The following is a 25,223-nucleotide window of genomic DNA, read 5'->3' as shown; positions in this document are numbered from 1 at the left end:
TAACCCCAATATATTCTTTGAATTCCCAGTCAGACAATGGCACTATATACCAGTAGCAAGAAATGAGGGTATTTGTAACCCCAATATATTCTTTGAATTCCCAGTCAGACAATGGCACTATATACCAGTAGCAAGAAATGAGGGTATTTATAACCCCAATATATTCTTTGAATTCCCAGTCAGACAATGGCACTATATACCAGTAGCAAGAAATGAGGGTATTTGTAACCCCAATATATTCTTTGAATTCCCAGTCAGACAATGGCACTATATACCAGTAGCAAAAATTGTGGGTGCACGTAACCCCAATATATTCTTTGAATTACCAGTCAGAAACTGGCACTATATGGCAGTAGCAAGAAATGAGGGTATTTGTAACCCCAATATATTCTTTGAATTCCCAGTCAGACAATGGCACTATATACCAGTAGCAAGAAATGAGGGTATTTATAACCCCAATATATTCTTTGAATTCCCAGTCAGACAATGGCACTATATACCAGTAGCAAGAAATGAGGGTATTTATAACCCCAATATATTCTTTGAATTCCCAGTCAGACAATGGCACTATATACCAGTAGCAAGAAATGAGGGTATTTGTAACCCCAATATATTCTTTGAATCCCCAGTCAGACAATGGCACTATATACCAGTAGCAAGAAATGAGGGTATTTGTAACCCCAATATATTCTTTGAATTCCCAGTCAGACAATGGCACTATATACCAGTAGCAAAAATTGTGGGTGCACGTAACCCCAATATATTCTTTGAATTACCAGTCAGAAACTGGCACTATATGGCAGTAGCAAGAAATGAGGGTATTTGTAACCCCAATATATTCTTTGAATTACCAGTCAGAAACTGGCACTATATGGCAGTAGCAAGAAATGAGGGTATTTATAACCCCAATATATTCTTTGAATTCCCAGTCAGACAATGACACTATATACCAGTAGCAAGAAATGAGGGTATTTGTAACCCCAATATATTCTTTGAATTCCCAGTCAGACAATGGCACTATATACCAGTAGCAAGAAATGAGGGTATTTGTAACCCCAATATATTCTTTGAATTCCCAGTCAGACAATGGCACTATATACCAGTAGCAAAAATTGTGGGTGCACGTAACCCCAATATATTCTTTGAATTACCAGTCAGAAACTGGCACTATATGGCAGTAGCAAGAAATGAGGGTATTTATAACCCCAATATATTCTTTGAATTCCCAGTCAGACAATGGCACTATATACCAGTAGCAAAAATTGTGGGTGCACGTAACCCCCATATATTCTTTGAATTCCCAGTGAGACAATGGCACTATATAGCAGTAGCAAAAATTGTGGGTGCACGTAACCCCCATATATTCTTTGAATTCCCAGTCAGAAACTGGCACTATATACCAGTAGCAAAAATTGTGGATGCACGTAACCCCAATATATTCTTTGAATTACCAGTCAGAAACTGGCACTATATAGCAGTAGCAAAAATTGTGGGTGCACATAACCCCAATATATTCTTTGAATTCCCAGTGAGACAATGGCACTATATACCAGTAGCAAAAATTGTGGGTGCACGTAACCCCAATATATTCTTTGAATTCCCAGTCAGACAATGGCACTATATACCAGTAGCAAAAATTGTGGGTGCACATAACCCCCATATATTCTTTGAATTCCCAGTGAGACAATGGCACTATCTACCAGTAGCAAAAATTGTGGGTGCACGTAACCCCAATATATTCTTTGAATTCCCAGTGAGACAATGGCACTGTATAGCAGTAGCAAAAATTGTGGGTGCACGTAACCCCCATATATTCTTTGAATTCCCAGTGAGACAATGGCACTATATACCAGTAGCAAAAATTGTGGGTGCACGTAACCCCAATATATTCTTTGAATTCCCAGTCAGACAATGGCACTATATACCAGTAGCAAAGATTGTGGGTGCACGTAACCCCAATATATTCTTTGAATTCCCATTCAGACAATGGCACTATATACCAGTAGCAAAAATAGTGGGTGTATATAGCCCCAATTCTATTGCTAGGGGACTTGCAGGGTATTTCTGAGGTGAAGGTGGGGGGGCACACCGTTGGAACGGGGATTTGGGGTGTATATATGGGGTATACGGGAATACACTGTCAGTGTGTTCCATTCAGGATCCTGGGAAAGCTGGGTTGCGGCGATTGAGCCCGTCAGTGCCACGTTACACTGACAAGCTTCTCCCTGGAATTGAAGTTATATGTAAGCCCAATATATTCTTTGAATTCCCAGTGAGACAATGGCACTATATGGCAGTAGCAAAAATAGTGGGTATATATAGCCCCAATTCTATTGCTAGGGGACTTGCAGGGTATTTCTGGGGTGAAGGTGGGGGGGCACACCGTTGGAACGGGTATCGGGGGTATATATCGGGTATACGGGAATACACTGTCAGTGTATTCCATTCAGGATCCGCGGAAAGCTGGGTTGCGGCGATTGAGCCCGTCAGTGCCACGTTACACTGACAAGCTTCTCCCTGGAATTTAGCTCTTACAAGAGCTGTTGTGGTTGTCTTCTCCTTCCTATCCTAGCCTGTCCCTGCCTACCCAGAATCTAACCCCTAGCTAACTGGACGGAAACATCCGTCCCCGGTGAATTGCAAGCTCAGAATGACGCGAAGCTGGGCGTCGCTGTTCTTTTAAATTAGAGGTCACATGTTTTCGGCAGCCAATGGGTTTTGCCTACTTTTTTCAACGTCACCGGTGTCGTAGTTCCTGTCCCACCTACCCTGCGCTGTTATTGGAGCAAAAAAAGCGCCAGGGAAGGTGGGAGGGGAATCGAGTAATGGCGCACTTTACCACGCGGTGTTCGATTCGATTCGAACATGCCGAACAGCCTAATATCCGATCGAACATGAGTTCGATAGAACACTGTTCGCTCATCTCTAGTAGTCATACCATCCAAATACATGAATAAGTATTATCTACCATATACCTCTGCTTTATATTGGCATCATCTTTTAATCATCCTTTAATTTATTTTGTACATTAGAAGTCTTACATATGTAACACTGTTCCTGATTTTTCCAGATTTACAAGAAAATTTCCAAACTCCAAACTATATATTAGAAACTCCCCAAATACACAGTCCAGTCATATTAATGTGACCACCACCTACTTTTGACGTCAACGTTAAATAACCCATCGCAGAAGGCACGTGTCATCAGCCATCTGGGTGCACTGATCACTGTGGAAGACACGATGGATCAAGACAAGTATGCATCTATCCTTGCGGACCATGTTCACCCCTAAATGCGAATTGTTTTTCCTCAGGATGATGACATCTACCAGCAGGACAATGTGACGTGTCATAAAGCTCGCAGTGTACGTGCGTGGTTCGAGGAGCACCAGGATGAGCTTACCGTACTCCCTTGGCCAGCAAATTCCCCAGACTTGAACCCAATTGAGAATTTGTGGGACCACCTTGATCGGTTTGCTCGCGCCATGGATGCTCAACCGTGTAACCTAGCGCAGGTGGACACAGCACTGGAGTAGGTATGGCTCAACATCCCAGTGAACATCATCACAACATCCCTTCCTGCACGTCTCACAGCGGTCCGCTCTGCCAAAGGTGGTTATTCTGGATTTCGACAGGTGGTCAAATTAATGTGACTGGACTGTGTATTAGCATTGGGCCGTAAAAATTATTTTCAATAAATAAACCGTCCATTTAGCCCAAAATTTTTCATTTTTATGAGGGGTTAATGAAAAAAAAAAAAAGAACACCAGAGTTTGTTACACAATTTCTCCTGAACATGGCAATACCCCATTTGTGGTTGTATACTGTTGCATGGGTACATGGCTGATCTCGGAGTACAAAGAGCACTGTTTGGATTCTGGAGGACAAATTTTGCTGGAATACTTTTCATAGAGTGCCACGTCGTATTTGCAGAGCCCCTACTAGTAGAATGGAACCCCCCCCCCAAAAGTGACCCCATTTTAGAAAATACACCCCTCAGAGGGTATTATCATTTTGATAGCCTAAGTGCTTCCCAAAAATTAATGTACAAAGTGAATATTTAAATTTTTAAAGATATATGCCATTTCAGTGCGCACTTTGTGTCATTAGAGACACACATTCCTAAAACTTTTAACTGGGTTATCCGAGGTACAAAAAGTTGTATATGTGGGATCCCAAACACAGTTTAATGCCCTTTTTACTGACCTCCACACAGTATATTACCCCATTTACTGACCACCACAGTATCCAGACCCAATTACTGGTTTCCACAATACATTGTCCCTTTTTAGACCTCAGTACATAATATTGCCCTCCTCTTTTTGGCTCCCATACAATACATTGTCCCTTTTTAGACCTCAGTACATAATATTGCCCTCCTCTTTTTGGCTCCCATACAATACATTGTCCCTTTTGAGGTCCTCCACACATAATATTGCTTTCTTCTTTTTGATCCCCACACAGTATACCTCTACAGTGATATGTTATATGATTAGATCCAACACATATTTTCCAAAAGTTTGGGGCTTGGTCCAATCTTTCAGGGTTCATCAATATGGTGAGTGTGTGTATATTTTATATATATATATATATATATATATATATATATATATATATATATATATATATATATATGAGTTTCTGTCTTTCTGTTCTTTATGCACAACCAAACAACTGGACCAATCCTCACCAAATTTAGTACACGCGTACACATCATGTATCAAGGAAACATTTAGACCAGGTCTCAGCTCAGCACACAGTATCAAACAGCAGAGGATTAGATACACAGCTGAGCATACATCAGAGGATTAGATACACAGCTGAGCATACATCAGAGGATTAGATACACAGCATCACACATCAGAGGATTAGATACACAGCTCAGCACACACCCTCACATATTAGAGCTTTACTCTAGGTTTCCATAACAACCCAGCCATTTTTCTTCACTTCTGTATGTCAGCTTTAAAGAGCACTGTGGATGACAGTTACACAAGGTCAAATACACACAGCTTTACTCCAGGTTTCCATAACAACTGATCGCAGGTTTTTCACTGATATCCAAACTGAGATACACATGATGCCTACGGACACACACACATACGACATACAAAATAATACACCAGTGCAAAACTGGGCAATTTTTATGGTGCCACTACACAAACAAAAAATGAAATATACCTGTGCAAGGCTGGGTCCTCCTGTATATATATATATATATATATATATATATATATATATATATAATTTTTTTTTAAAGAGGTTGTCCAGATACACTAAAAATTAACCCTAAATTGAACCCCTCCCCCTGCCTAACTTCTACTTTAGTTCAGTTAAAAAAAAAAAATCTATAATTACCCATATCCCTGGAGCGGTCATGTGACCGCCCCAGGGACACTTTCTGATAATCTGGTGATGTTCCGTTTCACCACTTCCGAAATGCCCAAAATCCCCATCAATATTTACCGAGCCTTCTTGTGTCCGGGAATGGCTCCTCCCCTCTTCCTCTCTGCTAGTAGTGGGCAGAATAGTTTAGCTAGGGAGAGGGGAGAGGGTGGGAGGGACTAGTAATGGATATGATTGCCGGGCTAAGAAGGCTGGGAGGGGCTAGTAATGGGTGGGATAGCTTAGCTAGTGAGACAGAGAGAGGGGGAAGGGGTGAGTAGTGGACGGGATAGTTTAGCTAGGGAGACGGAGGGTGAGTGTAACGGAGTGAGAGAAGAGGGGGAGCTGAATGAGAAGGAACTAGTGTAGAAGTTACACAGGAAGCTGCACAGCAGGAAGTTACACCATACAAATGCAGAGGCTGCCAGCAGCAACCAGAGACACTCAGAAATCACTCCAAACACTGCTAAAGGTTATGGATGCACTTGCTAACCCATTACTAGAAAAACAGATCTTCTGCCTGGAAAACACCTTTAACCACAATAAAGATGCATTGCCTTACATTGAATGAGTGATTGGAGAAACCTATAGGAAGACTAAAAATACTACAGGGAGACTTTAAAAAAAACTTTTATGCTAAGGCCCCTCATAGCGAGCTGCAGCCAAAAAAACACTGCGGAAAAGACTAGGGTCGAAATACATCACATTTTTTTCCGCAACATTTTATGCATAATCAATGTTTATTTAAGGTTTTTCAATAACAATAGAAAAGGAAGAAATAAAGAACATGATATAAACGAACAGAAGGTACAAAGGCATGCAGGCCTCGCCGATAAACAAAAGGCCAGGGGAGGACCTACCAAACGTTTTAGAGCATGATACACTGACAAGAGTGCGAGGGCCTAGGTATTTGGGATCTACCGCAACATTTTAGCAGAAAGTTCACAGTGCTTTCCTCTACTGACTTTCTGACTCTATTATACCTATACAGAAAACAACAGTATAATTAATGTACAAAATGAATGTTTTTGAAATAATGTTTTGATTTTTTTTGTACAATGTATTGATGGGATTACCCAGAACCCATCCACTTCATAGATAAAGTAACACGCTGTGTTTTGTTGCTGTAGCAGCCAAAAGGCTGCGCTTTCACAAAGTGGGGCCCTGGCTTTAAACATTTTTTAAAAAGCAAACATAAAAAATTTGGATCAACACCTATTTTACATTTTTAGATTAGATAAAAACAGACATGTTAGGTATTTTGGAGTTCAAAAATGCCCAAGTTAGTTAACAGTAAAGTATTTATACCATATTGTGAATGTTCATTCCACAGCTGCCCTTGCAGTTTTGCAGCTCTGTAGAAAGAAATATTAAAAAGTTGTGTCTGAATACGGAGATGCAAAACAAATTATGTTTTGGAAACAGTTTTGAATTGTTTAGTTCATACGGTAAATTTCATATCACTGTGAACAGACTGACCTACAGAACAAGGGTAATATGTAACGTTTACCTCATAGTGAATGCTGTAAAAACTCAAGTCACAAAGACAATGGCACAATTGCTTTTTTCCCCATTTTGCCGCAACAATATTATTTTTACCATTTTGCAATACATTGTACGGTACATTAAATTTTGCATTTAAAAATTGCAACTTGTCCTGCAGAAAACAAGCCCTCATATGAATATGTGAAGATAAAACTAGAAAAATGATGGATTTTAGAAGTGGGGTGAAAAAAAAATTGCGGGAGGACGTTAATATAAAAACCAAACAAAATATATTGTAAATTTTAGATTATTAAACACAGCATTTTTACTTGTTCCTCAAATTTAACCCCTTCTTGACAAATGCCATACATGTATGGCTGATATCTATAGGTTAAAATACTAGTGGGGAGGGGGACTCCCTGGTATAATATCTTCAGGATAGATGAAAAAGTACAAATGTAGCATGTGTATATACTGTAGAATAACCATTTACATTTTACCTCCGCAGATTGCTGTCTGTTATAAGAACATTGCTGTGACAGGTTATCTTCTACTGCCAAATAAGGGTGAATTCACACTGAGTAAACGCTAGCTTATTCTGAACGTAAAACACGTTCAGAATAAGCGGCGTCTAAAGCAGCTCCATTCATTTCTATGGGAGCGGGGATACGAGCGCTCCCCATAGAAATGAATGGGCTGCTTCTTTCACTCCGTGCAGTCCCATTGAAGTGAATGGGGAGTGCCGGCGTATACGGCAAGCTCTGCTCATGCCGGAGCGTACACGCCGGCACTCCCCATTCACTTCAATGGGACTGCACGGAGTGAAAGAAGCAGCCCATTCATTTCTATGGGGAGCGCTCGTATCCCCGCTCCCATAGAAATGAATGGAGCTGCTTTAGACGCCGCTTATTCTGAACATGTTTTACGTTCAGAATAAGCTAGCGTTTACTCAGTGTGAATGCACCCTCACTTTGAAAAAAATTCTGGAAAACTTAAATAAATAAAAGAGCAAAATAAAAAAAACAAACCATAAAGCCTGGAGAACCTCATTAAACTTGTGATGCTTGTAGCTGTTACCCAGACTGCAGGTTCTTTTTTGACTATCCTGGTGTTGCCCTTGTAATTTTACTATTTTTGCATTAAATAATAGAGACATTATATAAAAGTTTATATAAAAGGTAGGGTTACACTCCCTCGGAGCTTACCTATATGGAGTCTCCTCTGTATGTGGACAGTCTCCGTGATCATCCACAGTAAAGCCAGTAACAAAACATAATGTCAACCAGTGGATTGAAGTCAATCAAAGAAATATTTGGAAGGAATTAAATCATAATTTATTATGTAAAATGTAACATGCTTAATTAAAAAAAAAAAGCTAAATGGATTTGCTCTCCTCCCGTCATTGCTACCTATAATATTTCACAGTATCTGCTCTCCTCCCACATATAATCCTTTCCACCTATAATCCATCATAGCATCCATGTCAAAACAGGTTCTTCAAGCAGATAGGAGTTCCCCTTGACGTAGTCACTGAGCTCTTACATTATGACAGGTAATAAACATCAACCTAAAGCCTTTCAATTAATGCAGAGGCGCCAATAACACTGACTACAAAGCAACAAGTCATCACAGGATAGCATTCGGCACCTCCTGCTCATTATACAGCTTATATTTCTATTAATATATTCTGGATTTCCTTCCATGCCAAGAGCTCAAAGATGTCTTCATTTTATACAGCAGTTAATACAAAATAACCATAAAACAGATCTGTTAAAACTTTCTCCTTCAGCCGACTATTCTTCTATAACCTTTAATGTGAGGAGACAATGAACTGATTCATTAAGTGTTGTGCTTGTGCCTACCGCCCCCTTCATTGCTCTCCTAAAAAGCGGGGGAGAACAATGTGAGGCTCACACTGCATGTTGTTCATATTAGTACTGTAGCTTTTTCTAATATGTAATATAGCAGTAAATATTTCTAGCCTACAATGCAGGGTAAACGGCACAGCGAGCACCTTCTGGAGGATCACACCTTGTACAGTGTGAGGAGGTTGTACAGATTTGCACATTTTTTGTCCAAGTTTTAGATGGAATCAGTCAGATCTAGGCCTGCAAACCTGTCCGTAATCTATCTAACAGAACCAGAAACCAGACTACATAGGGCTTTGTTCACATTGAATGTTTGCAATAATGGTGGCTTTTTCCTCTATAGCCAAATGCTATGTTGTCATAGTAATTCCATAATTCCATGTGTTGCAATAAAAATAATGACTAAACAGTGTCAGCATTCATATGCTTCAAAATGGGCAGCACAGTGGCTCAGTGGTTAGCACTGCAGCCTTGCAACGCTGTAGTCCTGAGTTCAAAGGCAACGTCTGCAAGGAGTTTATATGTTCTCCCCGTGTTTGCGTGGGTTTCCTCCGGGTACTCCGGTTTCCTCCCACACACCAAAGACATACTGATAGAGAATGTGGATTGTGAGCCCTATATGGGACAGTGATTGACAATATCTGTAAAGCGCTGTGGAATATGATGGCGCTATACAAGTAAGCATAATAAATAAAATGATCTTAAGTTGATCTGAACACTGGGGATAGCAACCACGAGGACCCCATCAATCACAAGTCCCCTTTACAATTGTAGAGAACATGTGTGACCACTGATCCATTTACTTCTATGGGAATGAGATAGCTGAGAACATTCCATTTCCACTTATCTGGATCACTGCTGCAAACCCAGCCAGCCGTGGGTCTCCTCCTCAGAACAAAATCATGTTATTTTACATGATTAGACCCAGAGTTGTGCCAAAATATGTATTACATTTGTGTAAAACTGGTTTCAGCACACCAGAGCAGACAATATTGTTTCTTGACTGCTTTACTGTATATTTGGTAGTGCAACTACTGGGGTAGCTGCGGTAGCGGCTGCCACAGGGCCCAGGACATTATTATTATTTTTTTAATAGGCCATTACCTGCTGGAAAGGCCTGGGTAACGGTCCCTATTTACTTACCGATCCCCACTCCTGCTCTTCTCCTTCTGAAGAAGCTGTGAGCAGGAGTGAGGATCGATAAGTGAGGCCACAGGCCAATGAACCCCACAAACACTGCTATCATTATACTCAGGAGGGGGGGCTTTTCAGACCGCAGAATATAATGATCGGAGGGCCAGGGGAGGTGAGGGAACATAAAAAACATTGTTACTTACCTCTCCTCCCGGGCCTGTTTGGTGACATACCAGACATCACACAGGCCTGTGATTGGGCGTGGCACCTAAGCTATGGGAACCATTATCATAATGATCAGCACCCCATGCCATTTCATACAGGGAAGATCAGTTGACTGTCATGACAGCTGGAATACAGCATACACCCTTACAAGTGTGCCGGAGCCAGGGAGAGGTAAGTAACAGTGTTTTTTTATGTTTGTATCCTCCCCTGGGTCTCCGATCATTATACTCTGGGGTCTGAAAAGACCCGAGAGTATGATAATTGTTTATGGGTGGTCCACAATGGAACATAATACTGTGTGCAGGGGCCACTATGGGGTATAATAGTGTATGCAGGGTCCCACAATGGGGCATAATAGTGCTTGCAGGGGCAACTATGGTGCATAAAAGTGTGTGCTGGAATGCAGTGTGTGTGGGGGCATGTCAAATGTTTGCCTTGGGGCCCAGCCATTCCTAGTTACGCCACTGTGTATATCCTTTGCGACTAAATATGCGCAATGCATATTAAATATAGTAAATGAGTTATCTGAAGACAATGCCTGTCCATATGTTCTATAACAGCATAACCTTAGGGGATGCAGGGACTGCAGTCACATCCAGGACAATATGAGGTGACCAGAATTATAAATAATACATTATAGTTGGGGGTCCCATTATAAATTTTACCCTGGGGCCCAGTAACTTAATGTTACGCCTTTGCTTATGGACATATATAGAGGGGGGTCCAATGCTTGAAACTCCTCTCTATGAGCCAGAATGGAAAACTGTAGTGGCTTCCATTTATGAGTGGTCATCATGTAATGCTATAATTCCCCTGCAGAGGCCCCATGTGCTGCTATAAATTCTCCTATTTCTGGGGCAGAACAGCTCTGTAGTGCAGTAATTTAAAGGGGTTTTCCAGGCAAAAAAATATTTTTAACAAAAGGTCTGTTAGTGTGATTAATGGGTTAATAAGAGCACCCAAATATCTTTAGCCGTGTTTTGAGTGATCTCTGAGTTTTTTCTGAGAGCTCCTGGCACCCTCTGCATTTGTTTACAAGGTGTAGCTTCCTGTGCTTTTATCACACAACTAACATAATGCATTGCATGAGCTGACTCACTCTGCTTCTCTCACACTCCATCCTCCTCCCTCACACCCTGTCCCTGTCTCCCTAGCTAGGACAGGAAGGCAGGTAAGTATGGGGGGGGGGGTAGTATTGATGACATTCTGTTTCTGGAAATGGGGAAGCGGAACATCATCAGATAATCAGAAAATGTGCCTGGGTGGTCACATGACTGCCCCGGCAATACTGGAAAATATACAGTTTTCATAAACTAAGTCATTTAGAAAGTATGCAGAGGGTTTTTAGGTTAAAGTATAAATTTTATCCCGGATAACCCCTTTAACTGAAAACCGCATTATGAAGTTGCCATAAAGTTCCTATACACCACAATGTGTGCCATATTAAGGCTTTGTATATAAAATAATGCAATATGGTTGTATGATTATGACCTAAAGCTGTCAATGCAATTGATGATGAGATTATTTATGCAAATTATACAAACATTAATAACTAAACTGCCCGATCAAGGAAAGTTGGATGATCAGCCAAAAGTGTCTGACCATTTATTATCTAGCTTACTTATGTAGCACTTTAATGATGTAGTCAACACTGTCCCAAGTAGGACTCACAATCTAAAATCCCTATCAGTATGTCTTTGGAGTGTGCAAGGAAACCGCAGTACTCGGAGGAAACCCATGGAAAAACAGGGAGAACATACAAACTCCTATTCAAACCTTGGACTCCAGAGCTGTAAGGCACCAAGTGCTAACCAAACGCTGACAGCTTCAGCCAATAGTAACATTACAGTGTGCCTTCCGTCAGGTACACAACATTTGAATAGTGGAAAATTTACTGTATATGGTCGTTTATATAGCCATTCCATGGCTTGGTAATATCACTGTGAAATCTGTGTATGCCTCAATTTTTTTTATCCTGCTGTATGCTCTTTATAATTACTAAATTACTATGTTAATATTTTTTTTGCATTTCTGCTGTATTAGACATATATTTATGAAATTACAGCAATAATTTTACATTTATTATATATGAGACACTGTATCCTTAAAGGGGTATTCCCATGTCCCTTGCTCACCAGTCTTTGCTGCTGCAAAGACTTCTTTCTTCCTGGTTTTCAACATCAATTGGTGGGCGGGGTTTTATATGCAAAGCCATACTGTCCAACTACCTCCAGTTTAGCTCCACCCCCAAATTAGCGTGTAGCTCTGCCCACCACATGGCGTGATCCTATGGGACGACTGAAGGACCTGTGATGTCATCAAAGGTCCTATAACACTTAGATTTAGCTTGTTCTATATAGAGTTGGCTAAATCCTAGTGGGCTAAGAGACCAGGTCCTTCTGCCCATTAGCTTTTAGCCTGCTCTATATAAGAAAGCAAAATCCTAGTGAGCAGAGGGACCAGGTCCTTTAGCCCACTAGGATTTAGACTGTTTTACATAAGAAATCAGCACTTATTTCCCCCCTCCTTTATCTGAGAGCAGGAAGCTAGGTCACATGTGTGGTGTAAAAATTGATCCAATGTTAAGCAGGGGTGTTTCGGTCCAATGACCTTTATCATGCCAGATCAATGTTTGAAGTACAAGGAGCCTCCATGGCGTGGAAGAAAATAGACACAAGAGACTTAGGCTAAGGCCCCATCGGACGATACGCAGCACTAAAGCGCTATGGGAAAAATCACAGCGGGAGTGCATCGCGGTTCTTCCTGCAGTACTTTGAACAGAAAAATCATGGAGTTTTCCTCCACGGACTTTCTGTTATCATTATGTCTATGGGGAAGCTGCCGGTGTTTCCATAGATATAATTGATATGCACGGGTTTTGGAAATTGCAGTGTGTCCGTGCTGCAGTTTTTACAGCAAAGTGGGCATGGGATTCGCATGAATCCCATCCACTTTGCAGTTACTGTATAACGCCACGATTTTTCCAAGTCAGGCATTCTGCATCACACCCGGTGAACACTAGGAAAGTTTAGCCATGATTTATGGGTGGCCACTACAGTATACTGTACATTGTAGAAGGCCAGCTGTTGACAATTCCACGTGAACTAGATGCCAACTTGCCACATGTATCGCTGGGCTAAGATTATTGGTCAATCTGCCCCACTGATTATTGTATAAAATTGTTATTTTGTAGGTTGTTACTGAGAAACTTAATTTTCATGTATATTTTCGTAAATCAAAGGTAAAAAATCTTGTCAACAAAGGGCAGTTCTCTACTCTAGTATTACTATAGCAAGGGTGTGTTATGAAGAGTGAGGTGTGGCAGGTGTGTCATACATGTTTAGGGTGTTAATTCATCTTCAAACATTGTTACATGCCACTATATTCACTAGCAGACATATGGATTTCTATAAACAGATGTATCGCCTGCACTAGATGTGGAGTCAAAGCAAATTATTGCAACACAATAGTCAATATTAAGATTGTATTTAAGGTGTAGACCAAGGGTCCTCAAACTACGGCCCGCGGGCCACATGCGGCCCGCCGAGCACATCTGTCCGGCCCGCCGGCATCACCGGCAGGCGCGCATTTATAATGAAGCTCCTGGGGAGCTCAGTCCAGGCCATGTAGCGCGCTTCACTTCACCTATTAGAGGGCACCGCTCCTGATGTCTGCGCGATCTGCTCTGCCTCCGGTGTCCGCCTGTGTCCTCCTGTCACATCGCATGTATGCGATGTAAGGAGGATACCGGTGATCTGCCTCCGGTATCCTCCTTACATCGCATACTTGCGATGTGACAGAAGGACACAGGCGAACACCGGAGACAGAGCAGATCGCGCAGACATCAGGAGTGGTGCCCTCCAATCAGTAAAGTGAAGCGTGCTGTCTCCATGGCCTGGCCCGGTATAGTCAATTGTACCCCTCCGCGTCACTTCCTCAGTCAGGTCACCATAGCAACGTGACCTGAGGCAGCCCAAATTACAGTGGGCAAAGCCACCTCACTAGTTTGGTTTAGTGCCTGCTGACTTCCTGGATCCCAGACCCTATCTGTGCCCCCTGAAGTAAGCACTATAATATCTTACTGTAGGATTAATAACACCTCAGGGGGCATTCACACTTGTGTTTGGTGTGTGCATTCCGCTGGGTCAGCTCTAAAGGGATTCTACCATTAAAAACTGTTTTTGTCGTTGACACGTCAGAATAGCCTTAAGAAAGGCTATTCTTCTCCGCGCCACCGTTCAGTTAAAATTCCGTTTTCTGTCGGTATGCAAATGAGTTCTCTTGCAGCACTGGGAGCGTCCCCAATGCTGCGAGAGAACTCTTCAGCACCACCTCTATCTTCTTCTGGAACGTCATCTTCATGCGTCTTCTTCCGGCGCAGGCAGTGAAACTTGTACGCCTTGGGCCTCGCTCAGATCCGACTGCATATGCCCACGGCCACAAGAAAAATGGCCGCTTGCACAGTAAGTAAGCGGCCATTTTCTTGTAGCCTGTGGGCATGCTCAGTCGGCTCTGCCTGCACCAGAAGACGCATAAAGATGACATTCCAAAAGAAGTTGGAGACGGCGCTGGAGAGTTCTCTCGCAGCATTGGGGATGCCCCCAGTGCTGCAAGATAACTCATTTGCATACCGACAGAAAACAGAATTTTAACCAAACGGCGGGGCAAAGAAGAAATCGAAAGGTAGGAGAAGAAGAGGCTTTCTTAAGGCTATTCCTATGTGTTATCGAGAAAAAAATGTGATTTTAATGGTAGAATTCCTTTAAACTATATTCCGGCCCTCCAATGGTCCGAGGGACAGTGACCTGGCCCACCTTTTAAAAAGTTTGAGGACCCCTGGTGTAGACTAAATTATTCCATAAAACAGTATCCAGCAAATACTGTGCAGTAGAGCGTGCAAATACTCATTTGCAGTCTGGGGTGCAATTTCCTACATGAATAATACTCTGGTCATCAGTTTCAGATCTGTGGGAGTCTAGTGGACCCTACACCGATCAACTGTGGCACTGGCAGTATCCAGTGCTGGAACCTATACAGGGGATGGCCTGAAACACAAGGTTTCATCCACTGCATAATAATCATGCTGAAGTAATACAGATCTGTTTCCATTAAAGTGAACAGAACTGCATCACTACAGTCACAGGCCTTAAAAGGGTTTAGCAGAAACAGTATGCACATGAAAGTATTTTTGCTGTGTTTTTATTTTTTTAAATGAAAAACACAGGTACCATTCTTTTCTATGGCCACAAACACATGACATTGCTATTCACTGGTCCACATGGAAGCATGGAGCCCAGACGCAAAATATAGGAGAGGTCGCATTTCTATTTTGTGATCTGGGCTCACTAAAATGTATGGTTCGCTAACATCCTATTAGAAACACAATATGGGGTATTTCTGCCCCTGTGAATAATTTAGTCAAATTAATTTTAATGAAGTGAATCCACCCCCTTATGAGCCTATAAATAGAGACTAAGCCCACCCCTGTGTTATTCCTGTCCTGAGGACAAATAGATGTGCAGGAATGTATACGGTTTCCTTATGTCCTTTTTTTGCGTTTTTTTACTTTTCTCTGTTGTTGGAGTCGTCTTACCTCTCCTTGACAGCGGTTTTTTTTTTGCAGTGTGGAGACTTTTTCTTATGTCTACTGTATTGCCAGCCGTTCTGTTCTCTAGCGTCTATGCCCTCACTGAGGCAGAAATTGTGATTGGCTTTTTCTCTCTTTCCCCGCTTTATCTTTACCTCAGTTTGCTGGGCAAGTTATTGCTGCTTTTTCAGTTATTTATGCAGAGAAGGTCTTTCTCCTTGAAGATGCCTCAGTTGTTGCTGTGGCAATATATATATATATTGGCACCCCTGCAATTCTGTCAGATAATACTCATTTTCTTCCAGAAAATGATTGCAATTTAATTTGTCTTCGATGGAAAACCACAAAAAGAATTGTCAAAAAGCCAAATTGGATATAATTCCACACCAAACATAAAAAAGTGGGAGGACAAAAGTATTGCCACTGTTTGAAAAATCATGTGATGCTTCTCTAATTTGTGTAATTAACAGCACCTGTTACTTACCTGAGGCACCTAACAGGTGGTGGCAATAACTAAATCACACTTGCAGCCAGTTGAAATGGATTAAAGTTGACTCAACCTCTGTCCTGTGTCCTTGTGTGTACCACTTTGAGCATGGAGAAAAGAAAGAAGACCAAAGAACTCCCTGAGGACTTGAGAAGCAAAATTGTGAGGAAACATGAGCAATCTCAAGGCTACAAGTCCATCTCCAAAGACTTGAATGTTCCTGTGTCTACCGTGCGCAGTGTTATCAAGAAGTTTAAAGCCCATGGCACTGTGGCTAACCTCCCTAGATGTGGACGGAAAAGAAAAATTGACGAGAGATTTCAACGCAAGATTGTGTGGATGGTGGATAAAGAACCTCGACTAACATCCAAACAAGTTCAAGCTGCCCTGCAGTCCGAGGGTACAACAGTGTCAACCTGTACTATCCGTCGGCGTCTGAATGAAAAGGGACTGTATGGTAGGATACCCAGGAAGACCCCACTTCTTACCCAGAGACATAAAAAAGCCAGGCTGGAGTTTGCAAAAACTTACCTGAGAAAGTCAAAAATGTTTTGGAAGAATGTTCTCTGGTCAGATGAGACAAAAGTAGAGCTTTTTGGGAAAAGGCATCAACATAAGAGTTTACAGGAAAAAAAAGAGGCCTTCAAAGAAAAGAACACGGTCCCTACAGTCAAACATGGCGGAGGTTCCCTGATGTTTTGGGGTTGCTTTGCTGCCTCTGGCACTGGACTGCTTGACCGTGTGCATGGCATTATGAAGTCTGAAGACTACCAACAAATTTTGCTGCATAATTTAGGGCCCAGTGTGAGAAAGCTGGGTCTCCCTCAGAGGTCATGGGTCTTCCAGCAGGACAATGACCCAAAACACACTTCAAAAAGCACTAGAAAATGGTTTGAGAGAAAGCACTGGAGACTTCTAAAGTGGCCAGCAATGAGTCCAGCCTAGAATCCCATAGAACACCTGTGGAGAGATCTCAAAATGGCAGTCTGGAGAAGGCACCCTTCAAATCTCAGGGACCTGGAGCAGTTTGCCAAAGAAGAATGGTCTAAAATTCCAGCAGAGCCTTGTAAGAAACTCATTGATGGTTACCGGAAGTGGTTGTTCACAGTTATTTTGTCTAAAGGTTGTGCTACCAAGTATTAGGCTGAGGGTGCATGCACACTACGTAACGCCGGGCGTGTATGAGAGCCGTACACGCCGGCATTACGGCAGACTGCCGAACACTTCCCATTCACTTCAATGGGAGCGCTCGTAACAGCGGCGTTTACGAGCGCTCCCATTGAAGTGAATGGGAAGTGTTCGGCAGCCCTGCTGTAACGCCGGCGTGTACGGCTCTCATACACGCCCGGCGTTACGTAGTGTGCATGCACCCTGAGGGTGCCAATACTTTTGTCTGGCCCATGTTTGGAGTTTTGTGTAAAATGATCAATGATTTGACTTTTTTTTCATTCTCTTTTGTGTTTTTTCATTGCAAGCAAAATAAATGAAGATATTAATACCAAAGATTTTGTGCTTGCAATCATTTTCTGGAAGAACATGAGTATTATCTGACAGAATTGCAGGGGTGCCAATACTTTTGGCCAACACTGTGTGTATGTATATATAGATAGATAGATAGATAGATGCATTCTATTCTGTTTATTACCATTGTTCATTCTTATTTGGTCTTTCATTGACCAAAGTACCTATATATCTTCTGGAGTTTTTGGACCTGCTTTTCTTTTTTCATATTTGTTTAACTCTTTTGTAGATGTCCTCAGCTGAATCTGATGGAAGGGAGCTCAATGAGAGCTTGTCAGCTTGTGTTGACTTTAAGAGTCAGCTGCCTGATGGTTACGAATAAAACTGCTGCGATCAATGTCGCCCTGGACCTATGGAAGAGCTTTTTGCCAGTGATGTAGTGGTCTGGATACAGAACTATGTCCAGGACTCTATGAAAGAGTTAAAGACTCCATCGCTCAGTTGTCCTGCAAGTCCCGACATCAGTCTAGCATCCGTGTCTGGTCCATGATGGTCTCTGATGAAAAATTCCAGATTTTGGATGAAACAATTACTTCCCCCTCTGTAGAGGATGATGATAACTCTGAGAAATCTTACCTTCCCATAGACAAGATCCAGAGGTGGTTAAAACCCATCCAGTCAGGCAACCAGGATGTTGTTAAAGGGAAAGCTCTGGCATCCACCTTTGGGGAACCTAGGGGCTTCAAAATGGAGAGTGCTTTGGAGAAAGCTTTTCTGGTAGAATGGAGGTATCCTAAAAAGCCATTTGTGCTCTCTAAAAGGTTTAAAACCTTGTTTCTGATACAAAAGAAACAGCTTGATAAATGGGGCTCACTTCCTAAAGTGGACATTGTGGTAGCCAAGATGTCTAAGAGTACAATTCTCCCAGCTGAAATTTTCAAGCGTACAGCAAAACCCGACATGTAGGTTTTTACTGTCCACTTGAAAAGTCGGACATCTTTGGGAACGGACAGTTAAGGACACCCACGGACAGTAAAAGAACGCACCCGATGTCCATTTAAATCAATGCAAAATGTCACGGACACAGCTAGTGACCGCTGCTAATGTCCACACAAGATTTTTCACGGACATTAGCATCGGACACTAGCTGTCAGACACCGACGGTAGAGTGAACACTCCCTTACAGGTAAACAAACATAACACAAAGATTCCATCATGTTATTTACATTGTCATCAATGGGGCGAACATGGATGTAGGAAATTCTGTGTCCATCATTCTTTTGCTGTTTAAGGCTAAGGCCCCACTGGGCATAAACGCAGCGCTAAAGCACTGCGAAAAGAACCGCTGCGTGATCGCATTGCAGTTCTTTCCGCAGCGCTTTTAAGAGAAAGTTCACAGAGTTTTCCTCTGTGGACTTTTTCTTAAAGAGGATATTTCATCATATCCTGGCACAGGCAGTTCTATATACTGCCAGAAAGCTGACAGTGCGCTGAATTCAGCGCACTGTCGGCTTTCCCGATCTGTGCCCGGTGTGAAGAGCTTACGGCCCGGTACCGTAGCTCTTCTATGGTCAGAAGGGCGTTTCTGACCATTAGCCAGAGACGTCCTTCTGCCTCGCGGCGCCAATCGCGCTGTACTGTGGAGCCGGGAGGAACGCCCCCTCCCTCTGCTCACACAGCTTGTCCGTAGACTAGCATTATCAGGAGAGGGAGGGGGCGTTCCTCCCGGCTCCACAGCACAGCGCGATTGGCGCCGCGAGGCAGAAGGACGTCTCTGGCTAATGGTCAGAAACGCCCTTCTGACTGTAAAGCGCTATGGTACCGGGACCGATAGCGCTTTACACCGGGCACGGATCGGGAAAGCCGACAGTGCGCTGAATTCAGCGCACTGTCAGCTTTCTGGCAGTATATAACACTGCCTGTGCCCAGATATGGTGAAAGGTCCTCTTTAAGATTACATCTATGGGAAAGCCGCTGGCGTTTCCGTAGATATACTTGACATGCTGCGATTTACAAATCCGCAGTCCGCACTGCGTTTTTTTTTCCACAAAGTAAAATGCACTGTAAAATGTCGTGATTTTTCCCGCAGCGTTTCCGCCGCAGGCAAATCGTGGCATTTACGCCCAGTGGGGCCTTGGCCTAAATCTGTTGCTCTCATCCAACGATGGATGAGAGCAATGGACATTCACAATGGTAGTGTGACTGTCCCCTAAGACAGAGATCCTCAACGACCAGGCCGCGGACCAGTGCTGGGCCAGTCCAGTTATCCGGAATCTCTGTCTGGCTACTTGGTGTTGCTGAAGCTCCTATGCTGCATGTAATACATAGCATAGGAGCATCGTCAGATTTGCTGTATTTTTTGAGCCAAAGCCAGGAGAGGATTAAGTAGAAGGTAGAAATATAAGAACTTCGTATAAATTTCTCATTTCTTTTGCAGCCACTCTTGGCTTTGGCTCCAAAAAAAAAAACAAAAACGCAGCAAAACGTTGCTCGCCCAAATGTCCTATGACCCTTCCTATGTGGAGTGGCCTGTTTTTTTTTAAACTGTTCATAAATAAAGAATTTAAAAAAAATGTCCACAGAGATGTGAAAAGCGCTGTGGGAAAAACCATGATGTGTTGCCGTGGCGGTTTTCACCACAGCGATTTTTTGCTGCAGCCCACTACTTGGGGCCTTAACCTAAAGGGTGGTATAAATGGAGATTACACAATTTAAAGATATGCCAGATTTATTGTCCAGCATAAATCACTGTCATAAATCTGGTTGATTTTCAGACTGCCTGTTTGCTTTGTTTATTATTAAATTTAGGCCAATGTGCTCTAAAAATGGCGGTGTCATGGCCTTTGCAAACTGATGCTAAAAGCCATGTCAATGAATGACTGTCACACAGCTGCATTAAATACAACACATGTGAAAGGGGCTATTCAAAGGCTGATTACCCTGTCCTCTGGACTGAGGAAATCTATGACAGTTAGCCTTCCACTGTCAAAAAAGAGAAAATGAACCTTTTCATGTCAAATTGGACTTTTGCACCACCCCATCACATACTGGAGGACAGAAGCATTGGGCATATTTACATGTAACATGACCTATCCTTTGTCTTTGCAACAGCAACTTATTAAGAAAGGCTATTCATCTTCTACCTTTTGTTGTCTTCTCCACGCCACCGTTCCATAGGAATCCCAATTCTTGTTGGTATGCAAATGAGTTCTCTCGCAGCACTGGGGGTTGGCCCCAGCGCTCAAATAGCACTGGGGGTGTCCCAATATTGTAAGCGGCCATTATCTCGTGGCCTGTGGGCATGCGCAGTCTGCTCTTCCCGAGGCCTAGAAGTCTGAGACCTGCATCGGAAGAAGAGGATGAAGATGACGCTGCTGAAGAAGACGGAGGCGGCACTGGAGAGAGTTCTCTGGCAGCATTGGGGGCACCCCCGTTGCTGTTTGAGCGCCGGGGCCCGCCCCCAGTGCTGCAAGAGAAATAATTTGAATACCGACAAGAACTGGGATTAATGCGGAACGGTGGCGTGGAGAAGATAATTAAAGGTAGGAGACAAATAGCTTTTCTTAAGGCTATTCCGACTTGTTACTAAGAAAAAAAATGTGTTTGTAGGATCCCTTTAAGCACACGTGCACACTCGGCTTTTTTTAACACCAATAAATATAGGAAATAATCAAACTACAAGCAGGAGAATGAGCAGGCAGTTATTATCGGGCTTAGGGCAGGGCCATACATACTCTAACCTTACCTACTGTAATGCACGCTCCATCTATTACGTATGAGGGAGCTATTACATAACAGTCACGAACATAGAACAGCCAGAGCATCAGCACAAATGTTACCACAGAACAGTAATAGTCCGTCTGTGCCTGTGTTACCAAGGAGACTCCACCAGAGGCACAGTCCCGCCAACTTGCCGCATGTGTCTCTATGGCGACGGACGCTATTCCGCGGTGCATTTTGGGATGAAACAGAGTGCTGAGGGAGAAAGCAGGAGCTGGTTTACTGGATAACCAATCAACAGACCGTGTGGGTGAAAATCTGACCAATCAAAAAGAGCGTGGGAAAGCAAGGCTGTAGGTAATAGAGGCTGCAGTGCGGTGAGGTTCCAGTGTAGAAGACAGCGGTGAGGCTTAGAGGAGTGCTTAGTGACCCGAGGCTGCTCTGTGTGGAGGACGAGCTGTACAAGACGAACCTGTGCCTATAGAAGCCGAGGAAACCACCACAGAGTAAGTGTACCGTTATTATCCGTGTTGGGCGGTTATAGGATGTAGTGGTGGTTGTACGGGACTAGAGGAGAGCTTACTGTCCATGTGCCGTGTCATTGTAGAACATCATGTGTGAGAGGAAAGCAGTCATCAAGAACGCCGACATGTCGGAAGAGATGCAGCAGGACGCGGTGGACACCGCCACCCAAGCCCTGGAGAAATTCAACATTGAGAAGGATATAGCTGCTTGTATCAAGAAGGTGAGCGTCTCCTGAGGGGTGGGAGATAGGTGTATGGATGCTGCAGAGCCTTAGAGCCATTCCTTACAGTGAAAGGCTAAGCAGTTCTACTAGAATCTTCCAGAAGTTTTCCTCCTTGATGCTGGGGAGATGGAAATGATCACCTGATAAATAATGTCTGTCTTTGCTTCTTTCTCCAGGAGTTTGACAAGAAGTATAACCCTACATGGCACTGTATTGTGGGCAGGAATTTTGGCAGCTACGTCACACACGAGACCAAACACTTCATTTACTTCTATTTGGGCCAGGTTGCCATTCTCCTATTTAAATCCGGCTAGAAGAATGTGGAGAACTCAATGGACTGCTAATAAAATCTGGTTTAAGGGAACAATTCCTGTCCACCCAAACTGTACCTTGTCTTACTGGGACTCCAATGTTGCGTGTACTGACTTGTTTTCATACTGGTGATAAAGAGATCTTGGGGAAAAAGAAATGGAACTGTATTTATTTTGTAAGTTTTCATTTTCTAAACATTAAAACTTTTTTTTTTTTTTCTTTTTACAATGTCTGTCTTCTGTGACTGAGAAGTTTTGGTGAATGTGCTGCTTGTTCATGTCGGTCTTCTGTTAACACTTAAATGACATGTCTATCTTGGTAATGATGCAGTAATTTGCAGTCTCTGGTGTATAGGAGTTCTAGAGCATCTTTTCTTACAATTATTTATGAAAAAACTGACAACTGGGTGTTGCCTGTTAAGGGTGTGTCCTTAAGTCTGACACTGTTCATTCATTGCTGTCAATAACAAACTACGTAGGTAACACACCCTTCTGAGTAACACCCTGTTGGCAATTTACTTAGAATCTGGAAATTTCTATCAGAGAGCAACAGCACATCAAGATTCAGGAGAGATGAACCAGATGTGTTATTTTATAGAGAATTCTATATTTACTGAAATAGACATGTCAGGAGAGACAACTGGTCACCTTTAAGGATACTTGGCAAAAATGTGGCGCAGGACAAATCATTAAAATCATGCAACAAAATGTTGTAAGATAAATATAAAAAAAAAATATTTTTTTTTTCACCGTGATGTTCCTCACAGTAATATAATCGCCGGGGGGGGGGGGGGGGGGAGAGAGAGAGAGATATTCAAAATGGGGTGGAATTGGTGATATAAAGCAGTTTTGTGCGACTTGTGGTTTTTGATGTTCACTATCCAGCCAAAATGACATGGTGCCTGTGTTCTATTTTCTGGTACAATTCTGGGGATACCAAAGGTACCGTACCGTATATACTCGAGTATAAGCCGACCCCCTAATTTTACCACAAAAAACTGGGAAAACTTATTGACTTGAGTATAAGCCTAGGGGGGAAATGCAGCAGCTACTGGAAAATTTCAAAAATTAAAATGGCCGGAGTTTTTGGGTGCAGTAGTTGCTTGGAAAGGGGAGGGGGTGTTTTGGTTGTCTGTCTTCCCCTTCCCTGAGCTTCAGGACTGAGTTTTTTCTCCCCCCCCCCCCCCCACTTGGAATTCAGTCTGGCTGAATATAGGGTATCTGCAGTGCTCCTATAAACCCCTTCCCGATGGAACAGGAGCACTGCAGATCTCCTATATTCAGTAGACCGGGCACTTTCAGACACAGGGATACCTAATGTGTATGCGTTTCACAGTCATTTTCTACTTTTGTATGTATTCTAGGAAAAGGAGTGTTTTAGAACTTTTTTGTTTTTAAAATCTTTTTTTTTTTTTTCTTTTGCACTATTTTATGGGAGATTCTATACATTAATGTTGTGGCTGATCATAGACCCTCCCTCCTTTAAAAAAAAAAAAAAAAAAAATTTTTTTTTTTTTTTGCTGACTCGAGTATAAGCCGAGGTGGGCTTTTTCAGCCCAAAAACTGGGCTGAAAAATTCGGCTTATACTCGAGTATATACGGTATATAGGTTTTTTGTGTGGGTTTCTGTTTTCCACTTCTCTCCGCCTTGTACACACGGCGTTAACGCGGGTGCATTTTAGCATAATACATGTGTAAAAATAACACTCCCATTGACTTCCATGAAAATTTTTACGCGTGTAAAAGACGTGTCATAATACGCGCCAAAAAACGTGACTCGTATTTTGATGCATTTTTTACACTTGTAAAAAATTTCATTGAAGTCAATGGAAGTGTTATTTCTACACGTGTATTAGAATATAATATTATGCGCTCGCGTTAACTCCGTGTGCACGGGCCCTTACAGGAAAATATTTTTAGATGTTTGTAGACTGTGTGCGTTCAGAAACACATATCTGTGTTTTACAGTCTTGAACCCCAAGGGTCTGATCACTTACGCAGTAAGCTAAATGCATTGCAAAATACTGGCAGTTCAATTATAGGTTGCTCCTATGTAGACTGTAAAAGTACAAACCTGGATGCACATTCAGTAGGGTCCCAGTTATGGCAACTGATAGCCCCAGATTTTGTTAGATGCTGGTGACCCAACCCAAAATGGCGGTGCTAGGAAAATGGTTCCTCGGTCACCTTCAACTGATGTGGCAGGGGCTTTAATGCCCACCATCAGTCTGGGCACTGAGGGCAAACACTAGCATCAGGTCTCTGCTGTGTAGGTTAAAAAGCATGGCGAAGGTCTCGGGAAGAGGTTAGACAACACAGGCAATCATATTGAGCAGCAAGCAGAATTAAGGCTAAGATTTGAAGTAAAGCCCATGTACATATAATAAGAATTTGAAAATAGATCACACTTCAGTGTTTGCAGCTCCAGTGTAAAAATTTTTTATTTTTTTATCTATGAGTAGCTTGCAAGGCCCAGTTCATAAAACCAAAACCTACAGCACATTTTATTTCTGTGGAAGCAATGTCTCATGTGACAGTCGTGCATAGTTGGATTTTGTGTAACTGGCGGTGCCTGAGACGCCATAGAATTTAGTTTTTTTTGTCACTTGTTTACTATGATTTCTAGTTGTGTAATAAGTTTTGTGTAGTACTAACCTAAACTCCGGCACAGATGTGAACCTAGCCTTATAACTGAAAACCACTGACCTGTGAAACCATGTCATGGAAAAGCAGTGTTTTGAGGGTTTTTTTTTTTTTTGGCTGAATCTGCAACTTTCCATTGCTTTTTGCAGTACCTGCTAAGTGGATGGGAT

At 42.5% G+C, this 25,223-nt stretch overlaps 1 protein-coding gene across 1 annotated transcript; it reads left to right on the top strand.

Annotated features, from left to right (window-relative positions):
- The first annotated feature begins 21,686 nt into the window (after positions 1 to 21,686).
- DYNLL1 (dynein light chain LC8-type 1) lies at positions 21,687 to 22,633 on the top strand. Its single transcript, XM_075276525.1, has 3 exons — positions 21,687 to 21,857; positions 21,959 to 22,096; positions 22,276 to 22,633. The coding sequence occupies exons 2-3, from the start codon at positions 21,965 to 21,967 to the stop codon at positions 22,411 to 22,413; spliced, it is 270 nt and encodes an 89-aa protein (XP_075132626.1). The 5' UTR covers positions 21,687 to 21,857; positions 21,959 to 21,964; the 3' UTR covers positions 22,414 to 22,633.
- Positions 22,634 to 25,223: the final 2,590 nt, after the last annotated feature.

The sequence above is a fragment of the Leptodactylus fuscus genome, chromosome 1 (assembly GCF_031893055.1).
Source record: "Leptodactylus fuscus isolate aLepFus1 chromosome 1, aLepFus1.hap2, whole genome shotgun sequence".
In the NCBI taxonomy this organism is placed as follows: domain Eukaryota; kingdom Metazoa; phylum Chordata; class Amphibia; order Anura; family Leptodactylidae; genus Leptodactylus; species Leptodactylus fuscus.
This window is presented reverse-complemented; position numbering and strand designations above follow the sequence as displayed.

Excerpts from the sequence above, each read along its gene's own strand:
- DYNLL1 (XM_075276525.1), top strand. The coding sequence starts at position 21,965 with ATGTGTGAGAGGAAAGCAGTCATCAAGAACGCCGACATGTCGGAAGAG. Across the intron at positions 22,097-22,275 it reads TAGCTGCTTGTATCAAGAAG|GAGTTTGACAAGAAGTATAA; the intron begins GTGAGCGTCTCC and ends TTCTTTCTCCAG.